Raw genomic sequence first — 25,774 nt, 5'->3', positions numbered from 1 at the left:
CCGGTACGATTGAAGGGCTTTTTGATTGAAGACATTTTTTTTTTTTTTTTGCTTGTCAAATTTTTCGGCGACCGTTTTTGCCCCGGTTTTGGAAAATTCTAGGTACGCCAATGCTTCCTTCTTTCTTTCTTTCTTTCTTTCTTTATACCTCTGCCATTTTTACCGCTGCCATTTTTACCTCTGCCATTATTACCTCTGCCATTGTTACCTCTGCCATATTTACCTCTGCCATTATTACCTGGCACCGGATGAAATAAGCAGATGAAGAAAAAATGTTATCTCATAAAACTTCAAAAGGCACAACTCATTTCGAAAAATGAGCATAATTATTTGTTAAGGATTTTTTGGGCTCACGTGCCTGCCCCCACCCCCGTTTGCGCTGCTCTTGAATTCATAAATGAAAAGGCGCTTATTGCAGTTGATTAAACTAAAAACTTTTAACAAACAAGAAAACAAAAGGGGCATTAATTGGAAAACAAAATAAGCATGATAAGGGCACATTCTAGTCGTAAAGCAGCTCATGCAGCAAGGGGTATTCCACTATAAAAAAAACCAGTGCAATAAAAAAATCGAAAGGGATTTATATTGAATTAACAGAAGCACTTATAGGAAACAGAACGCTAAATTAAAAACAGGTGCCGGTGGGGCATGACAAGAGCTCCTTTTATGAAGAAGGACAACTTATTTGATATGAGAGTGGCCACTTATAAGAAGGTAAAACTGCTGGTCTTTCTAAGATGAATGGGCACTGATGACAACGTGTAAGGGTAATGGGGCATTATTTCTTTGGTTAAAAAAGGGCATTTAGTGCTTCAAAAATTGGTCATCTGTACGTGCCTCTCTGTTCTTACAGCTTGTCGTTACATAAAGATCCCTTGGCCTTAAGTTGACGTATTTGAGAGTGATTTGGACCAAATATTCTCTAGATAATATTTTTTAGCAGTTTAGGCTACTGTGTTATGCAGGGTGGCCACGATCCCGGGGTCACTCTACTATCTACTTGACGAGTGTACCATTCATGTAATGGGAAAAGTTTTAGGCATACAGTGAGTGAATTGGATGTTCACAATACTATTTGGAAAGCCTGGAAGGGGTAACAACACCCGAGTCCCTTCCCGGTGGCTATTCTTGACCCCCTCCAAACATAGAACCGCGTCTGTTTCTCATTTGTTTCTGTAATTTTACATGATGGTTTGTTTTCTAACATTGCATAGGCAAAATAAACATGATAATCCTTTAATGTACGTCAAAATATTTCGTTTTTTTTTACTTAACGCCGTCTATTTCCTTATTGGTTTCTTTTTAATATATTTTCCCTCTCTTCTGTAACTTTCCCCTCTCTGTCCTGTAAAGTTGAGTCTGTTGATAAAGGTGTAGGTCTTTATATTTTCTTGAATATAATTATTGGGAATATCATGTTCAGCTATGCACGACCCACCCATTATAAGAAAAACGAACATTCGTTCATTTCAGAAAAGTTATAGAAAGGCGGATACTATTATGTTGGGAAACGTCGAAACCGTGTTCCAATAATATGTTCACGTTTTCAGATCGTGGATTTCACTTTGTGGCGTGACGTCATAAAGGCAAGATGGCTACTTGTTGAGTGCAGATGAGGTAGGTAAACATTGAGTGTCATACATGGCATGTCTTATGAGGGTGCTGAATAAATAAGCATTAGAATACTTGTCTGGTTTCTGCAAATATGACAGATTGACTGACTTCAATCGCAAAACGCCGACAACTGCAATCATTTTGTGCTTTCACATCGAAAGGATGCTGTCGATGGTCATGATTGCGCAGAAGGAAAACGTCATTTTAAACCTTTAGGCATGTTATCATGCCGTAGTTCGAATAACTCATGTTTAGACTTTTGGTGTAACTTAATAACCAACGAAAGAGAGGTTCAACTCATGATCGACAGGGAAGTTCAAGAAAAAGTGCTAAAAAGATCAATCTGATTTCATTGTTTGACAATCAACTTGGTGAAGGAATCATAATGAAAAGACTGCGTTTGACTCAGGCGATTTTCCCTTTCTTCCTTGGCGCCATATTTATGTACAGCGTACAAATTCTATACAGTTATCCATCACTGGATAAATATTCTAGCTCTCGGGTGCGAGCCATCGAGGAGGGGTATGGGGATCGAGTCCCGCGAGGATATGGATGGAAACACAATGATAGGTACAGACCATGGAAGGATCATCCCAGGGACAAGGTGGTGGATTTTGGAGGAGCAAGACGAAAACGAAGTAAGTTTGAGCTGATGATAGATGAGGCGGAGCAACTCATGGCTCAAGGCACGGAGAATAAAATGCTTAGAGACAAAAATATAGAAGAGAGCAAGAAAAACACGCAACGTAATCTGAGAGACGACCATGCTGAGCGTCGCTTGGCCCAGGATGTCAACAAGGACAATTGGTTAGATAGAGACCCAGAAACAAAAATGAGCGAAAATCAACCTGGACTACGGAAGAAAGAAGAGGAGCACCAGAAGGCCCAGGTCGTCAAGGAGAAAAATATTATTTCAGTAAAATACACAGAAACAAACGATAGCAAAGAGAATATTCAACATACATTGAAAGATAAAAAGAATATTCAACATATACCACCACTGCAGAGAAACAAGACGAAACATCTTCCAAATGAGAATGTCAAGGAGTCAGTTAGAAAGCCAAAAACTGCAGATCGTCAGAAGGATGCCCATTCTGCCCATAAAGACAAAAATATTGTTATCTACAACAAAGATATCACTATACCCAAGCACGAACATTACGTGGATGAACCAGTTGATGCCCACAATTATGCTTACATACATAAACCAAACGTTTGTTCTAAGGCGGATGGTAGGAGGGTAAGGGTCTTGCTTATCTTTATGGTAACCACATCCCCTAAGAACTTGGAGAGAAGGATGCTGATTCGTGATACGTATGGAAATAGGCGCAGATGGCCCGCTCTTTCATCTGGGGTATTTCGGACTGTCTTTCTTTTAGGCGCGGTTGAGAACAAAACCATACAAAACAGCATCCGCAAAGAATCGGAAACCTACAGGGATATCATCCAGGAGGACTTCCTGGACAGCTACGCGAACCTGACCTTGAAGACAGTCATGGGACTGAAGTGGGTGGCGAACCATTGCAGGCATGCCAAGTATACCATGAAGATAGACGACGATTCAATGATTCACCAAGCTCGACTGCTTGGGCTGCTAAAGAATGCCACTTCCGTGAAGTTCACTGCTGCAGAATCGCTGATGAACGCCCCAGTGCTGCGTAACACGAGCAGCAAGTACTACATCTCTGAGACCTACTACCCTGCGCCAACATATCCTCCTTATTTGAACGGACCTGGGTATCTGATATCGACGGACCTTACCGAAGGACTATACAAAGTTGCTATCAAGACGCCTCTGTTTCCTTGGGAAGACGTTTTCTTGGGGATTTGCTTGAAGCGCCTCGGGGTTACACCCAGACACGTTCCTAATTTCATGCACATTGTAGCCAGAGAGCTACGGAACAAGAAAAGAGCAGTAAACTTGTTTAAAAGCCACACTGTGGTTTCGAACCTGCGACCTACAGATATGATGCTCATGTGGACCACTACCCGAATAAGGATAAAAGGCAATATAAAAAGCAACAATAATTTAATAAAATCCTGATTTTACTGTATGTTTGTATCATTTTGTATTCGGCCTTTTCAATTGACAAGTCTTTCTTTCTAATAAGACATAGTTTTACGTATTTGAATGTGATTTAACTTCACTTGTATATTTTTGTTCATGATATTGGTGAAAAACAAAACATTTACTGTTGTCAGTTAACTTTAAAACCCACTCACCTAAATCTGCATACCTTGACAGCAATCTGTGTTCGATTCATAATAACGTAAGAGATGGTACCGCACGTTAATGATTGAATATAAGAAAGTAATAATAAAGTTAATAACGAAATACCAATGAGATAGCACCTCTAACGACACAATCACGATCATTCCAGTAATTTTAAAAAGATGTCAGTATTATAGTTATGTATGTTAAGAACTCTCTATGTTTGCTAATTTTTATATGTTTATTTTTTATTTATGTTAAAGAATTTATCATGGCCAAATCACCTTAGATATTGTCGTGAAATTGCGTTTTGAATTGTGGCTAACTATGACTAATTCACTGCAGATTAAGTTTGAACCAATCAGATGCAATGATTTAAGCATTTTTGTAAGATAATATTAGTCAGTGAAAACCATCATTTGTTTTACGCAATGTTCCCCAGGTAGTTGCATAACAATATTGAATCAATTTCTGTAACACGAAACACGTATTTCTCATAGTGGATCAATATGGTTGCAACAAGGAAATTTGATTGAAAGCTCATCAAATGATTAGATGAGATGAGGAAACAATAAACGAGAGGCCTTGCAATTCTTTGACCCCTGTAATCTTTCTCCTACCCCTCCCCCATGAAAATACACTAGTGACGACTTTGCATTTGTATAATGATTTCTCGATTTTTTCTCCATTATATATATATTGAAATTAATTTTATGTTGGTGTAGACGTTGCTTTTCATCAATGTTTCTCAAGACAATTCGGTGAAAGTAAGAAGAAAAAAAAAGAACCCCCAAACGGCCCCATGCAAGTATGAAGATAGATTGTATTACACACTTGAAATTTCAATTTTCTGTGTATAAAGGCTTGAAAAGGTCCCCCAGTATTATTTTCTCAGGACATTCAAAAGTCATAATTTGCATAGCGCGTGGCTAGGTCTCTCCTATCTGCCTATGCAATATTGTCCATTATACCGAACAAAAAGTGGCTTCAAAATGTCATTTCACTGATCAAAAGGGAAGAACATCGTTTTGTTTGAGCTTTGTCAACAAAATACAATCGCTTTTTCATTCCGTTGTAGCATTGAAGTAGCTGACTTGCCGACTGTCTCTATCAGTCTATTGTATTTCTGACCGCCTTACTTGTTAAGTAGGTCATACGTTACGTAATTATTAGTTTGCACTTCAGAAAAAGAATATCAAAAGTTAGGGAAAATGTAGCATCACAACCAAATATTTTGTTCTTTGTCTACAACTGGCAATCCCACACACGAACGTTTTTAGTCTTCCATTATTGATTTGTAGAATCTCACTTAAAATTGTTATCAAACGAGGAAGACATCTTGGTTGCTTCGGGGATTGCTTGAGCTCAGTGATGGGGGTACTGCATGAGCTACGAAGTAATCCATAGCAAAGACGCAATGAATAACATATATATGTGTTTTCGTGGCTGCCTGTTCTATATCACGTAGATCTCATGTCAAAAGGTATCTTCATGCAGATTCAACACAATTCTATGTCTGGAAATCATAATTAATTTATAAAAGCCGTAAAATATTCAGGTTAAATTATAATAAAAGATAAAAAGGGTATCAATTTCAAAACGTATGCATATTAGATGTACAGGTCTTATAGTTCTTAGTTCTTATGATTAGTGCACTGGTAAAATAATGAGAAAAATTTGCTCAGGTGGAAAAGGCAAATAATTTTGAAAGGAAAAAAGGTAAATTAAATATATATACACGGAAAATTTGTTTTCTTAAAAGGCGACCTTTTCAATATGAAAATCAAAGTTTGTGATAGATTATGAAAAGATATTCCGAAAATATTACATTTCACCGTTTTGTTTATTATTTTATATTACTTTGTATTATGCTTTGAATGGAAATGAAATAAAAGAATTGAATTGAATTGTTTTCTTTAACTTATTTGGTTGTAAAATCTGTTTGCCTCTTTTTTTTTTTGGGGGGGGAGCAATTGCAATCAGGGCCCCCATCTTGTGCATGTGTGTGTGTGTATACTTTATACTGTAACAATATGATAATATACATTATTCTGTGAGTGTGTAAGCCTAAAATACTCTGCTGCCTACTGTAGAATAATATTAAGAGTGAGCGAAACGAACGTGGAAAAAAAACAATTCTTGCTGATTTGATTGTATAATGCATAACCATGATAACCATAATAATGATTCTAATAACAATAATGATAATGAAAATCATTACAATTCTTTTATTTTTTTACTTGAAACTGGGAAGGGGGGATATTGTATACGCTGGAAAGTTTTGGGATGTATCCCCCATTCCCAGCGTTGTCCACCCCCTGTCTATACGTTTTTTCTTATCCATGAACATGCAAACAATACTGAACTAGTCAAAGAGACAGGAGGGTATGTAGGCATACAAGGGAAGGTAAATGCATTTAAAGGACAAGTTCAATCCAAAGAGAAAAATTCAACAAGCATAACACTGAAAATTTCATCAAAATCGGATGTAAAATAAAAAAGTTATGACATTTAAAAGTTTCGCTAAATTTCACAAAACGGTTATATGCACATCCTGGTCTGTATGCAAATGAGGAGACTGATGACGTCATCCACTCACTATTTCTTTTGTATTTTATTATCTGGTCTGTATACAAATGAGGAGACTGATGACGTCATCCACTCACTATTTCTTTTGTATTTTATTATATGAAACCATGAAATTTTCTCCTCGTTCCAAGTGAAACAACGATTGTTTAATACTATGGTTTAGTCAAGTTGGTCCTTAATCAAATCTGTAAAAAAAATGAAATATTGTATAATTCATACAATAAATTTTATTCATTTAGATATAATATTTTCAGTCCGGACCACCCCTTTAAGTTAATCATCTCACATTCACGCAAGAGCACTCATAACTTATTTTGCAACATTATGTTTATAATAATACTTTTTTTTTATGAGTGAGCTCTAAAATGGCGCAAATTGTAGAAAAATGCTGAAATAAGGCTCAGTTTTGTGAATAGTTATAAAATTGCATCTGTCTTTTTTCATGATTCTTTTATAATACGATGGCATGAAAATATTACAAAGGCTTCCCATTTCTTAATAAGTAATTTGAAATTCACCAAAGAAATTGATCTAAAACGATGTTTCCATAGAGAGACAAAAATAATCATTCCGCTTCTGCAGAAAGCAAGTGGGCTCTGAAGGGTTAACGTCAGCATCACTAGCGTACCTACGAGGGGCAGGGGGACAGGGGGCAGACTGCCCCCCCCCCTGACGAGTCGCAACCCATGCAAGGGACGTATCCCCCCAACCTTAAGAGACACAAGTGATCCTTAACGAGCCAAGTGGCCCCCTCCTTTGAAGTTGAAGACCTTTTTTTTTGCTTGTCAATTTTTTTGGGCGGACGATTTTGCCCCCCCCCTGTGAAAAATCCTAGGTACGCTACTGGTCAGCATGCCACACAGAATATCACACCTCCGTGGAATCGTAGGTCCATGGTGGAATGCTCCGTCAAAGACTGGGATGCTTTTGTATTCCTGTAGATTTTCGAATGTGTTCTCGAATTTTGCATCCCTGAGTTCTTAACACGTCCCTGAGTGAAGCGTCGAGTGGATAGAGATCGCACAGAATGTGCCCTTGCTTGTCTGAGTACCTTTTGTAATAGGTATCCAAAGATGTAAGTACAACATCTACGCTCAAAACATAGTCAGTCGATCTCGAACAAAACTGATCTCATCGAATTCGATGGTCTATCATCAGGGGTGTAACGATAACTCATTAGATCGCAGTGTTCACAACCCTCCTCCTCTCTCTCTCCCTATACTTTTTTTTCTAAATTATCTCTTCCATTTTATTGATCTTCTCCCATCCTCATCCTCACAGCTCTCTCTAAATTATCTCTTCCATTTTATTGATCTTCTCCCATCCTCTTCCTCACAGCTCTCTCTAAATTATCTCTTCCATTTTATTGATCTTCTCCCATCCTCTTCCTCACAGCTCTCTCTAAATTATCTTTTCCATTTTATTGATCTTCTCCCATCCTCTTCCTCACAGCTCTCTCTAAATTATCTCTTCCATTTTATTGATCTTCTCCCATCTTCTCCCTCACAGCTCTCTCTAAATTATCTCTTCCGTTTTATTGATCTTCTCCCATCCTCTTCCTCACAGCTCTCTCTAAATTATCTCTTCCATTTTATTGATCTTCTCCCATCCTCTTCCTCACAGCTCTCTCTAAATTATCTCTTCCATTTTATTGATCTTCTCCCATCCTCTTCCTCACAGCTCTCTCTAAATTATCTTTTCCATTTTATTGATCTTCTCCCATCCTCTTCCTCACAGCTCTCTCTAAATTATCTCTTCCATTTTATTGATCTTCTCCCATCTTCTCCCTCACAGCTCTCTCTAAATTATCTCTTCCGTTTTATTGATCTTCTCCCATCCTCTTCCTCACAGCTCTCTCTAAATTATCTCTTCCATTTTATTGATCTTCTCCCATCCTCTTCCTCACAGCTCTCTCTAAATTATCTCTTCCATTTTATTGATCTTCTCCCTCACAGCTCTCTCTAAATTATCTCTTCCATTTTATTGATCTTCTCCCATCCTCTTCCTCACAGCTCTCTCTAAATTATCTCTTCCATTTTATTGATCTTCTCCCATCCTCTTCCTCACAGCTCTCTCTAAATTATCTCTTCCTTTTTATTGATCTTCTCCCATCCTCTTCCTCACAGCTCTCTCTAAATTATCTCTTCCATTTTATTGATCTTCTCCCTCACAGCTCTCTCTAAATTATCTCTTCCATTTTATTGATCTTCTCCCATCCTCTCCCTCACAGCTCTCTCTAAATTATCTCTTCCATTTTATTGATCTTCTCCCATCCTCTTCCTCACAGCTCTCTCTAAATTATCTCTTCCAATTTATTGATCTTCTCCCATCCTCTTCCTCACAGCTCTCTCTCCCGACCTGCATTTTCTCTTGTCATTTTCTATTTTCTCAACATCTATCTAACTTAACTTTTCTCCATATCTCTATCCACTTCACTTTTCACCCTTTCCTCTCTCAAATTTTCTCTTCAATTCACTTTCTTTCTTTACATATCTCAATTCAGGGACAACGGAGCGAGGTTGAAAGTGGGGGGGGGGCACAGGAAAAAGGCACCTTATTTCTTTTTAAAAAGGGGACTTTAAAAAAATGACTTATCTACCCCACTCACATGACTCATGAACTTAAGCCTTTATAAGTAGTAAAAATGAGAATATTATTTTATTGTTTCTTACCAATGTTGCAGTTTCTTTATGACTTGATTTTTGTGCAGTACCCCATATATTGGATTTTGTGTCAGCATGGTCAGTTCTGCTCTACTTTAATGTGCTCATGTGCTTTCACTTTCTGGAGTCATAACTGTGGAATGTGACCTTGTGGTCTGCAAAGCTGTGCTTGAGCTAGCTCCCTTCCCCTGAGTTGATTTATTTGATCTTTCCAGCACCATGTCACCCAAACAAGCAAAATCGGACACTGCTGAAATTGCCCGCCGTGTTGTTGGAGAATTAGGATCAAATTCTGATTTTAAGCAGCTGTTGAAGGAGGCTGTAACTGAGGCTATCTCTAGCCTTGCTGCAAGGCTCGAGGAGCAGGAGTCCAAAATCCTGGAGCTAGAGATGAAGGCGAATGCTCAAGCTGCTGAAATACAGAAGCTGAGGGAGAGGGAGGAAGCCGCCCAGCAGTCGATTCTGGCGCTTCAAGTCAAGGCTGACGATATGGAGCAGTACTCCCGAAGGAAGAACATCCGTATCTACGGCATTGAGGAGAAGGAGGGAGAGTCAACTGACGAGGTGGTGGGAAATGTTGCGAAGAGGATGGGGGTAGAAATATCCCTATCTGACATCGACAGGTCCCACCGCCTTGGACCTGTCAAGGCTGCTGGGGCTGCCGAAAGATCTGGTTCGCGCCCCATCCTTGTAAAGTTTGCGTCTCAGAATGCAAAGTTCAAGTTCGTCCGTGGGAGGCCTTCTTTGAAAGGATCGTCGATTTATATCAACGAAGACCTGACACAGCGAAGACAAAAACTATATCATGCGGCCCGACACGCAGGGAAGGTGGAGAAGGTGTGGGCCGTGGACGGACGCATCTACGCGGGGCTAAAGGACTCAGCTGGTGGCCTCAAGAAAAAGCTGATAACTAACATTAGAGACATTGACAATCTAAAGTAGCGCAGCTCCTTTCCATTTAAGTGGAGTAGGGTTACCTTATTTTAGGCCCTTTGGCGATAACTCAATTCTTTTACCATTTGTTTTCATTTATTTTTCACACCTCAGAATAGATGTGTAGGTAGTTTTTTTTATTTTTTCTATGCTATATTTTGTATGTTATGCTGTATCTTTTCTTTCCTTTCCTTTCTTTTTTCCCATCTTTGTGAGCACATCAACTGTTGTAAATGTTTTACCTTGTATGAGGAAGAGAATTATTTTGAATTGTGTATCACGTTTTGTTGACTGCATGGTCGCACATTACTTTGAACATTATTCCTTTCAATATAATGGTTGAAAATGAAAGAAACATAAGTGAATTTTTTGAGTTAAACACAAACACTTTCTTGCATTTTGATGATGAGCATAATGAGGTATCTCCAAACTACAAGTATTTTGCTGCAAATGAGTTTTTTACCAGCATCAAGGGTGAACCTGAAAATCAGGCACTTACTCTTATCCACATGAATGTGCGTAGCATGTGCAGGAATTTTGATCTCTTTAGTGTCTTTGCCAATCAACTTAATACCTCCCCTGTTATAGGTATCACTGAGACCTGGTTTTCTCCAGACACACTCACAAGTCTGTATAATATTCCTGGTTTTAGTTTAGTTACTAATAACAGGGATAAGAAAAGAGGTGGTGGTTTGGCTGTCTATGTCCCATCCAGATTTGATTTTAACATTTGTCCAGATATCACTATTATGAATGAGAGTTTAGAAACTTTATTTGTTGAGCTATTACTTCCAGGCAGGAAAAATGTTATTATAGGAGTTATTTATAGGCCTCCTCATGGTAATCTGAAGTCATTTTCCGAACAGATGCAGTCAATAATTACTAACAATGTAATGAACAATAAATGTGTGTTTTTAATGGGAGATTTTAATATCAATTTGCTTAACTGCAATTCAGATGATAAGGCTAATGAAATTGTGAATATGTTAATGTCATCTTCTTTTGTTCCACTGATTACTAAACCAACAAGAATAACAAACACGTCTGCTACCCTTATCGATAACATTTTCTGCAATGTTCATCCTTTACCAGAATCTGGTATAGTCATTTCTGATCTTTCAGATCATTTTCCTGTATATTGTAGAATGGCTTTGCTTATGCGTCCATTTATTGATACTACAAATAAACGGTCTCGGGTAAATAGCCCTGAAAACATTGCCAAGTTTAAGAATGCTTTAATGGCAACTACATGGGATGATGTCCTCTCAGATCATGATGTAGATAGTTCATTTAATACTTTTTCTGATAAATTCATGCTATTGTATAATGATAATGTCCCATTTCGATCTGTGGACCGTCCTAGTCATAAGAAATTGCCTAAAATGCCATGGATTACGAATTCTTTACTGAGATCAATTAATAAGAAAAATAGACTTTTTCACAAATATAAAGTTAGTAAATGTGAAAATTCACGAAGAAAATATTCCAGTTATAGAAATATTCTCACTTCACTATTGCGCACTGCTAAACGAAAATATTATGCTAATCGATTAAAGGTTGCGTGTAATGACATTAAGGCGACATGGAAGGTCATTAATAGCTTATTCAAAGGAAAGCAAAAAGTGTCCAATATAAATGAGTTGGAGGTTGATGGCAACTTGATCAATGATCAAAAGATTATTGTGGAGAAATTTAATACTTATTTTTGTAATATTGGCCCTAATTTGTCAAGGGAAATACCAGACTTTCAACAACACTTTCGTCATTATCTTAAGTCACCAAACAAGCAAAGTATTTTCCTTCTGCCCATAAAAGAGAAGGAACTTCTTGATTTAATAGGTGCCTTAAAGAAAGGGAAATGCCCAGGGTGTGATAGTATTGGAAATGGTTTAATTAAGGATGTTGTTGATGGCATATTGAAACCTCTTGCTCACATCTTTAACCTGTCTTTGTTAAATGGGGCTGTGCCTTTGAGGATGAAAATTGCTAAAGTAGTGCCTGTATTTAAAAAAGGGAATGCAAAATTATTCACAAATTATCGTCCAATTTCTCTATTAACAACCTTTTCTAAGCTTTTGGAAAAGCTAGTATACATACGAACTGTAAAGTTTTTGAATGAGAGTAAGGTGTTCTCTCAATTCCAATTCGGTTTCAGAGAAAAACATACCACAAGCCACGCTGTTTTGCATTTTGTTAATAAAATTGCAAATGCCCTTGATAACCACACCCACACAATTGGAATTTTTCTGGACTACTCTAAGGCATTTGATACTGTAGATCATAATATTCTGTTGAGTAAACTGGAATATTACGGAATGAGAGGCACAGCCCTTAACTGGTTCAGAAGTTATTTGGCAGGGAGGAAACAGTTTGTTTCTTTAAATGGTGTGGATTCGGAATTGCATAGTGTAACATGTGGTGTCCCTCAGGGATCACTTTTAGGACCCCTCTTGTTTATATTGTATATTAATGACTTCCAGTATTCATCTAAACTGCTATCTTTTTTACTTTTTGCAGATGATTCCAATATATTTTTTTCCCATAAAGATCCTCAATATCTCCTGAATACCGTCAATATTGAGTTGCAAAAAGTAACAACCTGGATTCATGCAAACAAATTGTCCCTCAATCTCAAGAAGACTAATTACATGTTATTTAGCAACACAATCAAAACTCTGCCTGGTGATATCTCTTTTGATGGTGTATTAATTGACAGAGTGGTTACAACTAAATTTCTTGGTCTTCATATTGATGAGAATCTAAACTGGAAAACCCATATCAACATATTATGTAAGCTGTTGTCAAAGAATGTAGGTGTTATAAACAGGCTTAAATTGTATCTCCCAACACATATTCTGAAAATTATATATTCAACTTTGATTCTTCCTTACATAAATTATGGGATCCTTGCATGGGGTAACTCTCTTAAGACACAGCTGAATAAATTATTTCTGGTCCAAAAGAGAGCTATAAGAGCGGTTAGTAATGCTGACTTTCTAGCTCACACTTCTCCTTTGTTTTATGAACATCATGTTTTGAAGTTGGAAGATGTTTATCTTCTGCAGTTGGGGTCGCTCATGTATAATTTTCATAGAGGTGATTTGCCATTGACGTTAACACATTTATTTCATAGGAACAACCAATTTCATAATTACCCGACAAGAAATGCTACTGCACTGCGTATTCCCCATGCAAGGACAATGTTTGCTCAGAAAACACTGATCTGTACAGGGCCAAAGTTATGGAATTCTTTTAACTCCAACATTACCGGGTCTGTTAGTATTTCTGTTTTTAAAAGGAAATTGAAACTTTTATTTTTGAATAAGTACATTTATGATGTATAATTGTTCTTTTAAATACATGCAGAACTATGTGATTAGCAATATCAATTCTGTAAAATGTCTTGACCAACTGGTACATGTGCTCCTATCATTAAGTACTAGTAGTCATTTCAATTGTATTTTTGTTACAAATCTCTTATCTCTTGCCATTTTCTATCTTGTAACTTCGTGCTCCCCCCTGTTTTTCTATCTTTTTGTCTATCTATTTTTTTATATACCTACTTTTTTCAACATATCCATTATTTTTCTGTAAATAGTTTTTAACCACATATGTATCCCTGTATTTTTTTTTTTTTTTTTTTAGTATTATCAACCAGTTTAGCTAGAATCAAGTTTTGCTTTAAACAAACAAATAATGTATTGTTTCAATACTGAGGGACCGTATAACAAGCCTGGCTTCCAAAGGTCTCCTCGTCTTCCTCGTCTTTATATTACTTTCCTTTAATTATCGATGTTTGTTGCTTTTTAACGTTTTAGACATATGTGTTAGCATATTATTGTACAAGTATCTTGTTATATGTTACTTTTTCGAGGAGGATCAATAAAGTTCATTCAAAGTTCATTCATTCATTCAATTTGCCAAAGTATCATTGCAAACGCTGACTCTTCTTGTCGACATTTTTTGGCAATGGCTGTGAGGTCCAGGGCATTGAACATGCTTACGATTTCCTCAACGCAGCGTTTTGTTTCGAATAACAACGTCCTCGAGATTATGATGTGAAATTCAATTTGAAATGTGTTTTCCAGAATCATCATATGCAGATAATCAGAACCCTTGTTCTAAAGGAAAAGAGACCCCATCAGAAAGTTAACAGACGGAACACTGACTTTTAACAAACTAGAAGAGAAAAGAGTGATTTATCAAAAGTAAATAGGGCATATCATAATTAGAGATTAAAAAGGATGCGAAAGGGGCAAATCATATTTTGATAGGGATTATGCGATTAATTAAAGGATGCACTTGCAAAAGGAGCCAGAACGCTAAATAAAGAAACCGGGCGCTCATCGGGCACGAAAAGAATGACTTTTAAGGCAACTTATCTGATATGAAAAACAGGTACCTATGAGAATTAAGGCAGTGGCACTCGTTTACACATAAAATTGGTCTTTCTCAGGTGAATGGAGAACAGAGCACATTCGTGAGGGGCACTTTTCTTTGGATAAGAAGGGGCACTGATTCGAGAAAGGTACTTACAGGAAGGCAAAGGGAGCACTCACACATAAAACGGGTCCTTTTATTAGGTGAAAGGGGCACAGAACACGATCGTGAGGGGGCATCTGTTTGTAATAATTGGCACTGATACGAGCGGAAATATGGCATAAAGGGACACTTTTTCAGTGCTTCAAAAAGTGGGGTGGGCACTGTGCCCGCCGGATTGCCGCCCATCTCAGTACACCTTGATAAATCTTCATCTTTCCTCCGAGTACTCTCATCATATTTCTTTCACTTTTCCTTTCCCTCTTCCCATCTCTATCTACTCACACTTCACTCCATCCTCTATCAAGAAACTCATTCACTTTCCCACATCTCTATCCACTCAACTCTTCACTCCTTCCTCTGTCAACAACTCCTACTCCCTCTCTTTCACTTGTTCCTCTTCCCATATCTCTTTCCTTCCCAGCTCAACTCTCTCTTCCTTTCACTTTTTCATCTTCTCTCATCGCTATCCACTTAACTCTTTATCTCTGTCCTCGATCAACACCTCTTTAACTCATCCGTGATTTCTCCACCCCTCTGTACTATCTCAACATTTCTCTCTTCTATTCATATTTCCCCTTCCTTCATCTCTATTCACTATCAAAACGCTTCACCCCTTCCTTATTGTACTTTCTCCACATCTCTCTTTCTTCAGATGTACCCCCTCCTTCATCAAACTGTCCACCCCTCCTTCATCAAACTGTCCACCCCCCCTTCCCCCATCCAAGGCCGCATTCTACTCAGCTCTTTTCTCCAAATCTCAGTCTTTGTGTCAAGTTGGTTTTGATTAAAAGCTGCATGAGAGAACGTACTTATAAAGGTTAGAAAGATTCAGAGAATAAAAAAAGAATTGATTTTTTTTCCCAAGCTTTAATTTTGTGACGTCACTCACACGCCAGCCTCTTCTAATCATGTCATATAAAATGGTTCAACATGTTTTTTTTTCACAAGAGCATGTATGAAATTATGTATCTGAGTAGATATTGAATGCAAAATTCAAATAATTGTCAATTTACAAAAGGGACGCTGATTGCATGTAACGTCATAAATAAATTGCCATTCTTTCCTGATGCATTTTAATCATCCCTTTCTAATGCTCCTCTCTCTCAATCTTTTGCTTTTATCAAAACCTTCTATCTTATCATGATGTGAATGCCTTTTATTCAATATACATGTAAACTGCATCTCCAAGACAGAAATTCTTCCTCACATTTACATCAATTCCCCACACCAGGAGCGACTTTAAGAACGACTGGTGATCCTTTCTTGTGGTACATGGTATATTCATTGGCGAGGGTCTAGTGCACAAGAAAGGTTCACCAGTCGTTCTTAACTTACGAACAGCTTTATAAAACGGACCCCAGAACAATAAGAGAATGACATGAATCAACTTTGAACATTCATTTAATAAAGGTCTCTTCAATTTCATTCAACTGTTGTACAAGAGTAAAACACACATCTGTAAAATCCTAGTTTCTGTATGGTTCAACAGCAAAAAGGGTGGGCATATATATATGAATGGGGTTAATGCACAAATAAACTTGAGGATGGATTTTTCAAGTTCACCTTCATAGCACATGCCCAATCTGCTGTATATATTATATACATGTCCTTTTCCACAATCCTTACATCTGGGAACAAAACCGACGCTAATAAAAATGTATTGGGTTTCATAAATGTGTAATATTTTAATAAATAACTTCAATTTGACCATGAAATTCATCTCCTTCGTGAATTCATAAGCTCCACCGATGATCGATAAAGCTAGTAATAATTAGTTACATATTAAACTGAATTTTACAGTGGTAATCAAATGTCTTGCAACTGAATGAATGCTGGCTAGGTTCATATGGTACCTGTGAATTCAATAATCTGTATAATTTCACTTTTATGTATTCCTTTCAGTCAACAAGAATTTTTCTATCTGGTTAAACAAGAGAAGATTATCTTTATATAATGATTGAGGGTGAGTAAAGGATGTTAAATAAGGGCATTGTGGAAAAGCATACATAGAATTCCTGATCACAAAATAAAGTGCCATGCTATGGCTTTGTATTCCAAACGTTAACCTACAACAAGTAAGTCGTCTGTGGGGAAGGCGTATTCAGGGATTTCAAGATTAAGAGGGGCGGGTCCTTTCCTGATCCTGCCCGAGGCATCGTAATGGGAGCCGTGGCAGGGACAGTAGTAGCCTCCGTATTCTCCAGCATTGGCGATGGGTACACATCCGAGATGGGTGCACACCCCGATGAGGACCAGCCATTCATCTTTTTGCACACGTTCTTTGTCGTGTTGAGGGTCTCGCAATGATCCAACATCGACAGCTACCACTTCATCAATCTCTTCCTGCGTCCTATGCCTGACAAAGAGTGGTTTTCCTCTCCATTTGAAGGTCATGTTCTTACCCTGGAGCATCAAAGGAAAAAAAATGAGCACTGGTCTTGAATTTAATGAAAGAAACTCTATCAAGTGTGAATAAAATTGCCAATTGTTCTGAATGAATGAATCCACCGTATATGTAAATTATTTTTCATAAACAATAGGCTCGTTAATCTTATCCTAAGTAATAAGCTTGAATTTGGCGCCATTTTACATGCAATCATTATTGGCTCTTTTCTCAATGGGAAATTCCAAGCAAAAAGTGGACATTTTCCAAAAATTTATATTGGCTCCGTTTCAAATCTGGATCAAAACTCATATGGAATTTCATGAATACAAAAGGGGAGCATAATTAGCCACAATTTTTTTTCCTTATGCATCTCCTTATAGGAGAATCCAAACCATACAAGAAATTCTATACATGGGACTACATATATTGTTATTTACTTAATTTCAATTTAACAGAAAACTATTGCTTGTTTTGTGAAATTTTCTCTTTTGGATAATCTGGAGGTCATTTTACATCATATCAAACAAAAATTTTGAAATATAAGTTCATTTTATGTTGCCCGTGAGTGGATATTTCTCATGTGAATCAGTAACCGTCACTCCGTAACCAAGTATGGGTTTATGTTTTAAGTCATAATTAATGAAATAATACACCAATTTTTTAATGTAGTGCAGCTATTAAAGCTAGAACAACATAGAATCCAATCAATAAATGAAAATTATGATAGCAATTCAAAATTCACAAAGTTTGGGCGATATGTTTTCTCTTCAAATATGCATGCCCATTCGCGTCACTCCATAACCATGATTATGAATATTCATATCTCATTAATTCAGTGGATCAAAATAATGAATTTTATTATTTCAAAAAGTGGGTTTCAGCAACTACTGTCAGGTACCATTTCTTTGAAAATAACTATTCAAATATGGGTGATATCTTTGTTTAAATGCAAAAAAGTTGTTTCTGAATGTCACTCTGTAAACGTGGAACTGCCCAATGTAAAAATTAAAACTTATCAACACATTAATGGATGAAACCTTCATAATATGTGGTTTCAAACAACAGGTTTGGAACTACCTTTGTGAATTTGGGTAGAACAGTCGACATTCTAAAAATGACGATAAAAAGGTATCTTCTTTTTTTCTTAATATCATGACTTCTCGGGTAAAGTAAGAGATAATAATGTTTTTAATTTCATTTTTTTAACCTATAAGACTATTGTCAGGGCTCCACACTAACCCATTTTTTCTACTGGTCCAACCTATTCATGTCGGACCAGTAGATACCCAGTTTTTCAAATTTTTACTGGTCCGAACCTAAAATCTACTGGTCCCAAAAAGTAAAGAAAACATTTAAAAAAAGGCGCAAGTTTATTTTTCTAGCCTTTCGTGACCCCCCCCCCCCGTAAAACGAAGGAATGAAGGACAAAAAGAAAGCAAGACAGAAACGAAGAGAGTAAGAAAGAAAGAAAGAAAGAAGGAAAGAAGGAAGGAAGGAAAGTCAGAAAGAAAGGATGGAAGGAAAGAAGGAAGGAAGGAAAGAAGTAAGGAAAGAAGGACAGTAAGAAAGAAAGAAAGGATGGAAGGAAAGTAAGAAAGAAAGGATGGAAGAAAGGAGGGAGGAAGGAAGGAGGGCGGAAAGAAGGGAGGAAAGAAGGAAGGAAAGAAGGAAGGAAGGAAAGTAAGAAAGGATGGAAGGAAAGAAGGAAGGAAAGGAGGAAGGAAGGAAGGAAGGAAGGAAAGAAGGAAGGAAGGAAGGAAAGAAAGAAAGAAAGAAGGAAGGAAAGGATGGAAATAAGGAAGGAAGGAAAGAAGAAAGGAAAGAAGGAAGGAAAGAAGGAAGGAAGGAAAGAAAGAAAGGATGGAAGGAAGGAGGAAGGGAGGAAAGAAGGGAGGAAAGAAGGAAGGAAAGAAGGAAGGAAAGTAAGAAAGAAAGGATGGAAGGAAAGAAGGAATGAAAGAAGGAAGGAAAGGAGGAAGGAAAGAAGGAAGGAAGGAAAGAAATAGAGAAAAAAAATTAAAAGATTGAAAAGAAAGAAGGAAAGAAAACAGGAAGAAAACAGAGGAAGAAAGCTTAAACTATTATCATAAATAATTTGTTTCTTTTTTGGCTCAATTAAAATAGCTACGAAAGTCAGAAACCAAGTGTATCAACACACACATAAATGCATATGTGGGGCTATATGTATTCAGACGATACCACCCGAGACCCGATCTGTTTGAACCAAACAGAAGTGAAAATTTACCCTTTTACTGCTTACAGATGACAGAGTTACTCCAATTTTTAGGAAATATGGACATTATAAGAGCCTTTCATGAGTATGAACCGTGAATTTTGACAGTTCTGTGAGAGATTTCTGCCAGAGTTTAGCCAGGTTTCGTTCGTGCGGCCAGTGGAGAATTCACCATGTGGATTGTGTGGCTGACTACATGTACACTGTCCGCATGCTGTATAGTACTCTAGTAACACGTGCGATTCATCCTGTGTGTATTCTGTGTGTGAATTGCAGAATTGAACGGGGGAAATGGTTTGCTGTGAATTTGACCATTTCTGGAAAAGTTATTGGCCCAACAGTGGTTTTTATTACTGGTCATGTCGGACCCTTAAATCTTGCTATTTTTGGAAAAATTACTGGCCCGACAATGATATTTTTTACTGGTCATGTCGGACCAGTAAATCTTCCAATTTCTGAAAATCTACTGGCCCAACAGCGATTTTTACCGGTCTGGGACCGTCGGACCGCCGCTAGTGTCGAGCCCTGCTATTGTGATTAAAAAAATAACCAAAGCCTATGGGCTTAACGTTTAATTATTTCCTTTCCTGCTACTGCCATGCTTCCACCACCAACCCAAGGGAGGAGAACATCTGAAACTCAGTCAATGATGTGCTTGCTATCTTCTGGTGATCTTTTGACTGGTCCCATCTGTACCTTGAAGAATGATGCTACCTAGAATTTATCTGAGGGCATCCAATGCCAAGGCTATGGATGACCATTTGGCTGGCTTTAATGCCCTTCTCATTCCTCTTAGCGATTTGTTCATGCCCTTTTATAAAGATTTCACACTTTGCTGTCACAAATGTACCCTAAAAACCCCCAGTAGTTTTACCCTATAAATACGACAACACTGCCCTAAAAACATCAAAATCAAAGACCTGCCTACCTCTGGGATTTCTTCCAGCTTGATTTCAATCTTGGCCATGGCCAACACATCGGCAGAGGCATTCATGGTCTGGATGAAGTCGGTGACGATGTTCTTTGCACTGTATGCTGCTGCGATACTTCCACCGCCAACCAAGAGGTAGGAGAACATCTGACGGTCAGTCGATGATGTGCTTGCTGGCTTCTGGGGATCTCTTGACTGGTCCCGTCTGTACTCTGAAAAGTCTGGTACTTGGATGTCCGTGTGTGCGAACCTTACCTGTCCAGCACCTAATAATAAAGGAAAAATATTAGATCAATGAATAATTACATACATACAAGAGCTACAGAATACCGAGTAATGCTGTGCAATTGTTCCTTTAAAACTTTTCAACTTACAATGACATTAAAGGGGGATCCAATCTACATGTAGGCCTGAGTCAAAAAGTTTAACCGAAGCTCTAACAACTGTTAAAAAAATGTTTACAAAAATAGTAAACATTTAAACCGTTTGGGAAAAGGTGACCAAAAATATCTTAAAACTGATATCTTGAGAAATATTTTCTTTTAAACAATTATATATTTTTTTAATTTTGGACAGATGAAATAATCAAAATGAAATCTTATTTTTCTTTCTGAAAATTAAGTTTGCTGTGAAAGAGCCCCAGGCCTAAATGATTCGTTTACTAAGTAAATTCTATTTACAGACCTAGGATTTCATTTTATAGTATTTCATGATCCCATCCAAATTACCCAAAAAAAATTAAGTAGAGGCAAAATATTATAAAGTTAAAAAAAGAAGAATCGTTTCATTTTTAAAGTGAGGTTTGACATTGAATGAATAGATGTCAGGTTCCAAGATGGCTGCTGGCATGGCCCCCCCCCCCCTCTTCAAACATAATCTGAATATCATTTCTTGAATATATGGCGGTGTGAGCTTAAACCGCAAAGTTAACTTATTTTGTGCACTTTTGAATATCTCAATCTACCTAATATCTTGAAAATCTTAAAACACAAACAGAAAAAGCGACCAAAAATAACCCAGTAATTTTCTTTAGGATGAGGTCTCTATAATTTGTGAAAATATTGGCATAACATCGGCTAACTTTGTTACCTTTTGTGGCTGTTTCAAGGAAATCTCAACTATTCTACAAGCATCAAGAAATCACAATTTTGCAAGCAGAGTTCTACAAACAAGTAGGCCTAAATAAAATGTGATACCAACCAATTTCATAGCATATTAACCTCCATTAACCATTTGATACAATAATCTCACCTTTTCTGCTAGATTTCATTTCTAAAGCTTGGCAAAACGTTAACAATCATGCGCAAATTGAGGTCACACTTTTTCAGCTGAGTGCAGACTAATCGATTACCAAAGAATTTTGAGATAGCGATACCAGAGAACCCTTGGCCTACTTTACAATTCCGTTGAGTGATTTTGACTCTAGCCTCTAGGATCTTGCCTTCCGTTTGGTTTGATTTAAAATCATTTTGTGTGAACTATGAGAAATTTGTTATTGAGTATCAACTAAAAACTTCATAATTTTTTAAATATGCGCAAATTAATGTTGTAAGTTAGAGCAATTATGGGATCGGAGTTCGGTTCGGAAATTTTGCTCCTAAAATCGAAATCGGTTCGGATATCGGATCAGAAGATATTAATAAACAAAAAAAATACATTAAAATTTGTATGTGGCCGGCACGTGGACAAATGCTGCAAGCTACACTGATGGCAGAATTTGTTTTGATCTCCGACAAAAGCGGAGGAAAAGATGATTTGTTTTGATCTCCGACATAATCGGAGGAAGGAAAAGAAGATAATGACGTTCCAGCGCGCGACACTACCGCCGATCAACGATAGGCCTCTTCTCTACAACATCGTAGCAATGGCGGAGGTAATCGTAAACTCTTAAAGGTCGCATGACCTCCCGAAAAAGACGCATTATTATCCAGAGTTGTTTACGATGATATTCACCTTCTCTACAACATCGTAGTGATGGCGGAGGTAATCGTAAACTCTTAAAGGTCGCATGACCTCCCGAAAAAGACGCATTATTATCCAAAGTTGTTTACCATGATATTCACCTTCTCTACAACATCGTGGTGATGGCGGAGTCCGTCGTGAACTTTTAGAGGTCGCATTACTTACCGAAAAAGACGCACTACTATCCGAAGTCGTTTCGGATGATATTCACCTTCTCTACAACATCGTAGATGGCGGAGGTAATCATAAACTCTTAAAGGTCGCATGACCTCCCGAAAAAGACGCATTATTATCCAGACTTGTGTTCGATGATATTCACCTTCTCTACAACATCGTAGTGATGGCGGAGGTAATCGTAAACTCTTAAAGGTCGCATGACCTCCCGAAAAAGACACATTATTATCCAGAGTTGTTTACGATGATATTCACCTTCTCTACAACATCGTAGTGATGGCGGAGGTAATCGTAAACTCTTAAAGGTCGCATGACCTCCCGAAAAAGACGCATTATTATCCAGAGTTGTTTACCATGATATTCACCTTCTCTACAACATCCTAGTGATGGCGGAGGTAATCGTAAACTCTTAAAGGTCGCATGACCTCCCGAAAAAGATGCATTATAATCCAGAGTTGTTTACGATGATATTCACCTTCTCTACTACATGTACATTGTAGTGATGGCGGAGGTAATCGTAAACTCTTAGAGGACGCATAGTCAGATAGTCGTAACCGCGCATGTCAGCGTGTTCAACTAAATCTTATTTGCCTCCGCTTAAGATCAAAACATATCATCGTCTTCTTGTTGTTTTTCTTCTTCCTCCATTTTTGTCGGAGATCAAAACAAATTATCACCAATTATCATCATCATCTTTTTGTTCTTCCCCGATTATGTTGGAGATCAAAACAAATCATCATCTTCTCCTCCATCTCCCTTTCTGCTAATATCGGAGATAAAAACAAAATCATAATTTCTTTTCCTTAATCTTCTTTTTCTTCCACCACTTTTGTCCGAGATCAAAACAAATCACCAGCGCATTTTGACGGCAAACAGGTCGCCACATGTTTTTTTTTTGTCTTATGTTTTGGTTTTTCTGATCCGATTTTTTCCCCACTGGTCAAAAATCTGAGTTTTTTTTATTATTATCATTTATTGGTATATGCACATATATTGACCAACAGCAGGGCTGAAAGGGTCAATTTACAATATCAATACAAAGTACAAAAAACAAAACAAGTACAGTAAATATAATTTTGGCCTAATGATTGAATGGCATTATAAAAATCAATTTACATGAAGATATATGTATTACTTGAATACAAAAGGATAGATAAGAGAAAGAAAAGTGAGAGAGCAGGGGGATAGAAGTAGAAATGTATTACAGAAAGAGAAACCTGAGACGGGGAAATAGATATAGCTCTAGGGAGGTCAGAGAGACTAAAGAGGAGACAGAAAACAAGAACATTATAAATGTTTACAAAAAAATTAATATAAGTACATTAGTGAACATTCTACACCTTCACATATATAATACAATTATCATTATCATTATCTAATCATCCATCTACACTTCATGGCAAATATTAGAGTAAACAAGGAAAGATAAAGAAGAATGGGAGTAGAATTAAATTAAAGGAGACAAAATAGAAAAAGATGAAGAAGGAGAAGATGAAGAAGAGAGGGAAAAAGGATGGTATTGGAGAAGAACAAAAGGGGAAAGAAAAGGAAAGAAAGAGAGGAGGAAGTTTGCGAAGAGGAGTGAACGTCTGAAAGTACAAACAATTCATAACAATTTCAAAAAGTAAATTAAAAGGCATACATGCAGTTAAATTTGTCATGAAAATACAAGTTCGGAAAAATGTAGAAAAAAGGGGAAAATCGGATCGGGCATTGGAATAAAAATTGGTTACAACATTAGCGCAAATTATGGTCACCAAATAATATACATATAGTGAGTACCGTACATGTACTCCGTAGATCTTGTGTAATAATGCGAGTAAATAATACACCAACAAGTTTAACTTGGGAATAATTTTTGTATTCACCAGAGTGCTCAAAAACTTGAATTTTGGGCATACATGTATTTCTGTGTACGCCCTCTATTAAATGGTGGAAAGTAATATGGCAAGAAAATTTTCATTTTTCGATCTCTATTTTTAATTAAGAAAACATAATTTAAAGAATCAAATTTACATAAGAGCCAAGTTATATGATAAAAACCTGTAATGGAAACTGACAGTGTAAAACTAAAGTAAAAAAGCATTTGAAATTTTGACTTGTCCCAACGAAAAAGAGAAAATAAGCCAAAACATTGCCAACCATATTTTGCCACACATCACATGGAGATGTAACAGAGAACAAGGTAAAAGGTTATATCATAACCTTGTTCATTGAATGAGAGCTGGTGACTAGATTTATAGTTTAGACCACTTTCATATTTTTAAGCCTACTCATTTGCTCTCACACTACCCTAAAATGCACATTAGTCATTACCTTGGACTCCACACGTAGCCCGTGTACCATGACTCTTCGGTAGCAAAGCGCCGAGCTTCTCAGACGTAAGTCTGTCTTCCTTCTCAGGTAGTGTGAATTTGTGAAAAAATGTTGGAGCTGTGACGACTGCTTGTCTAAGCTGAGATCCTACATTCTGAGCTGTTGCGGACACAAATGGAGCAACTACCCCTACTTTGGAAACAGCCGAAAACATTTTTAATATCGATGAACCCACCCGGCGTCTTTTCTCGATGTATGTTACAGTAACACCGGAAGTTGGCCTGTGACGTCACTGATATTATAGATCTTGTTTGCGGGCTCATGATTTTGCTCGAGTTTGCGGGGTTTGCAGTAAAGTACAAATTGTACAAATTTGTGATATCATTGAATTTGTCTTTTTCAATATCATTAACTTCAAGAAATTACCATATTCCTTTACATGTTTTTTATATGCCTAATACCTTTCCATTGAAAGATTGACATCGCGCCCTAAGGAAAACTCGGACCATAGTACAACCGATAGTTCTCAATTACCTACATGTAGACCCATTTCAACACTTTATTATTTTCTGAGGTCTAGTGCAAGCACATAATATTATTATGCCGGATATAATATGTTCGTTGAAACATACAAATGATTTTTTGTTCGAACTTTTTTAACAATTCAAGAACAATCACAAGCTTACACAATATTTTGTTTACTAATTGTTCAAAAGTTTTAACAATTTGTTGGAGTGACATGTGACCCCGAGTGTGGCCAGTTTTTGCTCGAGAGGCGATTCCACTAGAACTTAAAAAATATCATAAATTTCAACATGCTTTCAATAAGTCATAAGTAGTGTAATATTTTACTATGATACCTAAATTTTATGAAAATATTGAATTTTAACCAGAAGTGAAGTCAGATATATATATATATATTTTTTTTTTGGGGGGGACAATGTAATTTTCAATTTTCAATAATTTTGCTAATTAAATAGTCAAGTACAAACACATACTGCCTGAAACAATTATTGGCAAAGCACGAGAAGATTGAAAACATTGCAGGTCAATGGAATAATGTATCATTTAATGTTCCAAATAATATCTACAACATTTCATGATCCATAATAGGGGCAGCCCTGATTTTTCCGAACCTATTTTCGGCAATGTCCCCGTACGACACATGAAAGTGCAAAAGTTTTTCCCACAATTTTATTTTTTATGATGCAATTTCACA

General features: G+C 37.1%; 2 protein-coding genes across 2 annotated transcripts; one reads left to right on the top strand and one right to left on the bottom strand.

Moving 5' to 3' along the window:
• Positions 1 to 1,677: 1,677 nt before the first annotated feature.
• On the top strand, positions 1,678 to 5,558 carry LOC121407457 (N-acetyllactosaminide beta-1,3-N-acetylglucosaminyltransferase 4-like). The gene has a single exon (XM_041598533.1). It carries the CDS (start codon positions 2,000 to 2,002, stop codon positions 3,656 to 3,658), a length of 1,659 nt encoding a protein of 552 aa, XP_041454467.1. The 5' UTR covers positions 1,678 to 1,999; the 3' UTR covers positions 3,659 to 5,558.
• Positions 5,559 to 15,936: 10,378 nt separating this feature from the next.
• On the bottom strand, positions 15,937 to 24,822 carry LOC121407456 (cytochrome b-c1 complex subunit Rieske, mitochondrial-like). The gene is made up of 3 exons (XM_041598532.1): positions 24,556 to 24,822; positions 20,101 to 20,369; positions 15,937 to 16,956 (listed from the first exon to the last, which is right to left on the bottom strand). Exons 1-3 carry the CDS (start codon positions 24,767 to 24,769, stop codon positions 16,615 to 16,617), a joined length of 825 nt encoding a protein of 274 aa, XP_041454466.1. The 5' UTR covers positions 24,770 to 24,822; the 3' UTR covers positions 15,937 to 16,614.
• Between the last annotated feature and the right edge of the window lie 952 nt (positions 24,823 to 25,774).

The sequence above is a fragment of the Lytechinus variegatus genome, chromosome 2, assembly GCF_018143015.1.
Source record: "Lytechinus variegatus isolate NC3 chromosome 2, Lvar_3.0, whole genome shotgun sequence".
Taxonomy (NCBI): Eukaryota; Metazoa; Echinodermata; class Echinoidea; order Temnopleuroida; family Toxopneustidae; genus Lytechinus; species Lytechinus variegatus.
This window is presented reverse-complemented; position numbering and strand designations above follow the sequence as displayed.

Coding starts and splice junctions, on each gene's coding strand:
- LOC121407457 (XM_041598533.1), top strand. CDS start 2,000: ATGAAAAGACTGCGTTTGACTCAGGCGATTTTCCCTTTCTTCCTTGGC.
- LOC121407456 (XM_041598532.1), bottom strand. CDS start 24,769: ATGTTTTCGGCTGTTTCCAAAGTAGGGGTAGTTGCTCCATTTGTGTCC. Junction 20,370..24,555: donor GGCTACGTGTGGAGTCCAAG/GTAATGACTAAT, acceptor CTTTATTATTAG/GTGCTGGACAGGTAAGGTTC. Junction 16,957..20,100: donor AGCTGGAAGAAATCCCAGAG/GTAGGCAGGTCT, acceptor TTGATGCTCCAG/GGTAAGAACATGACCTTCAA.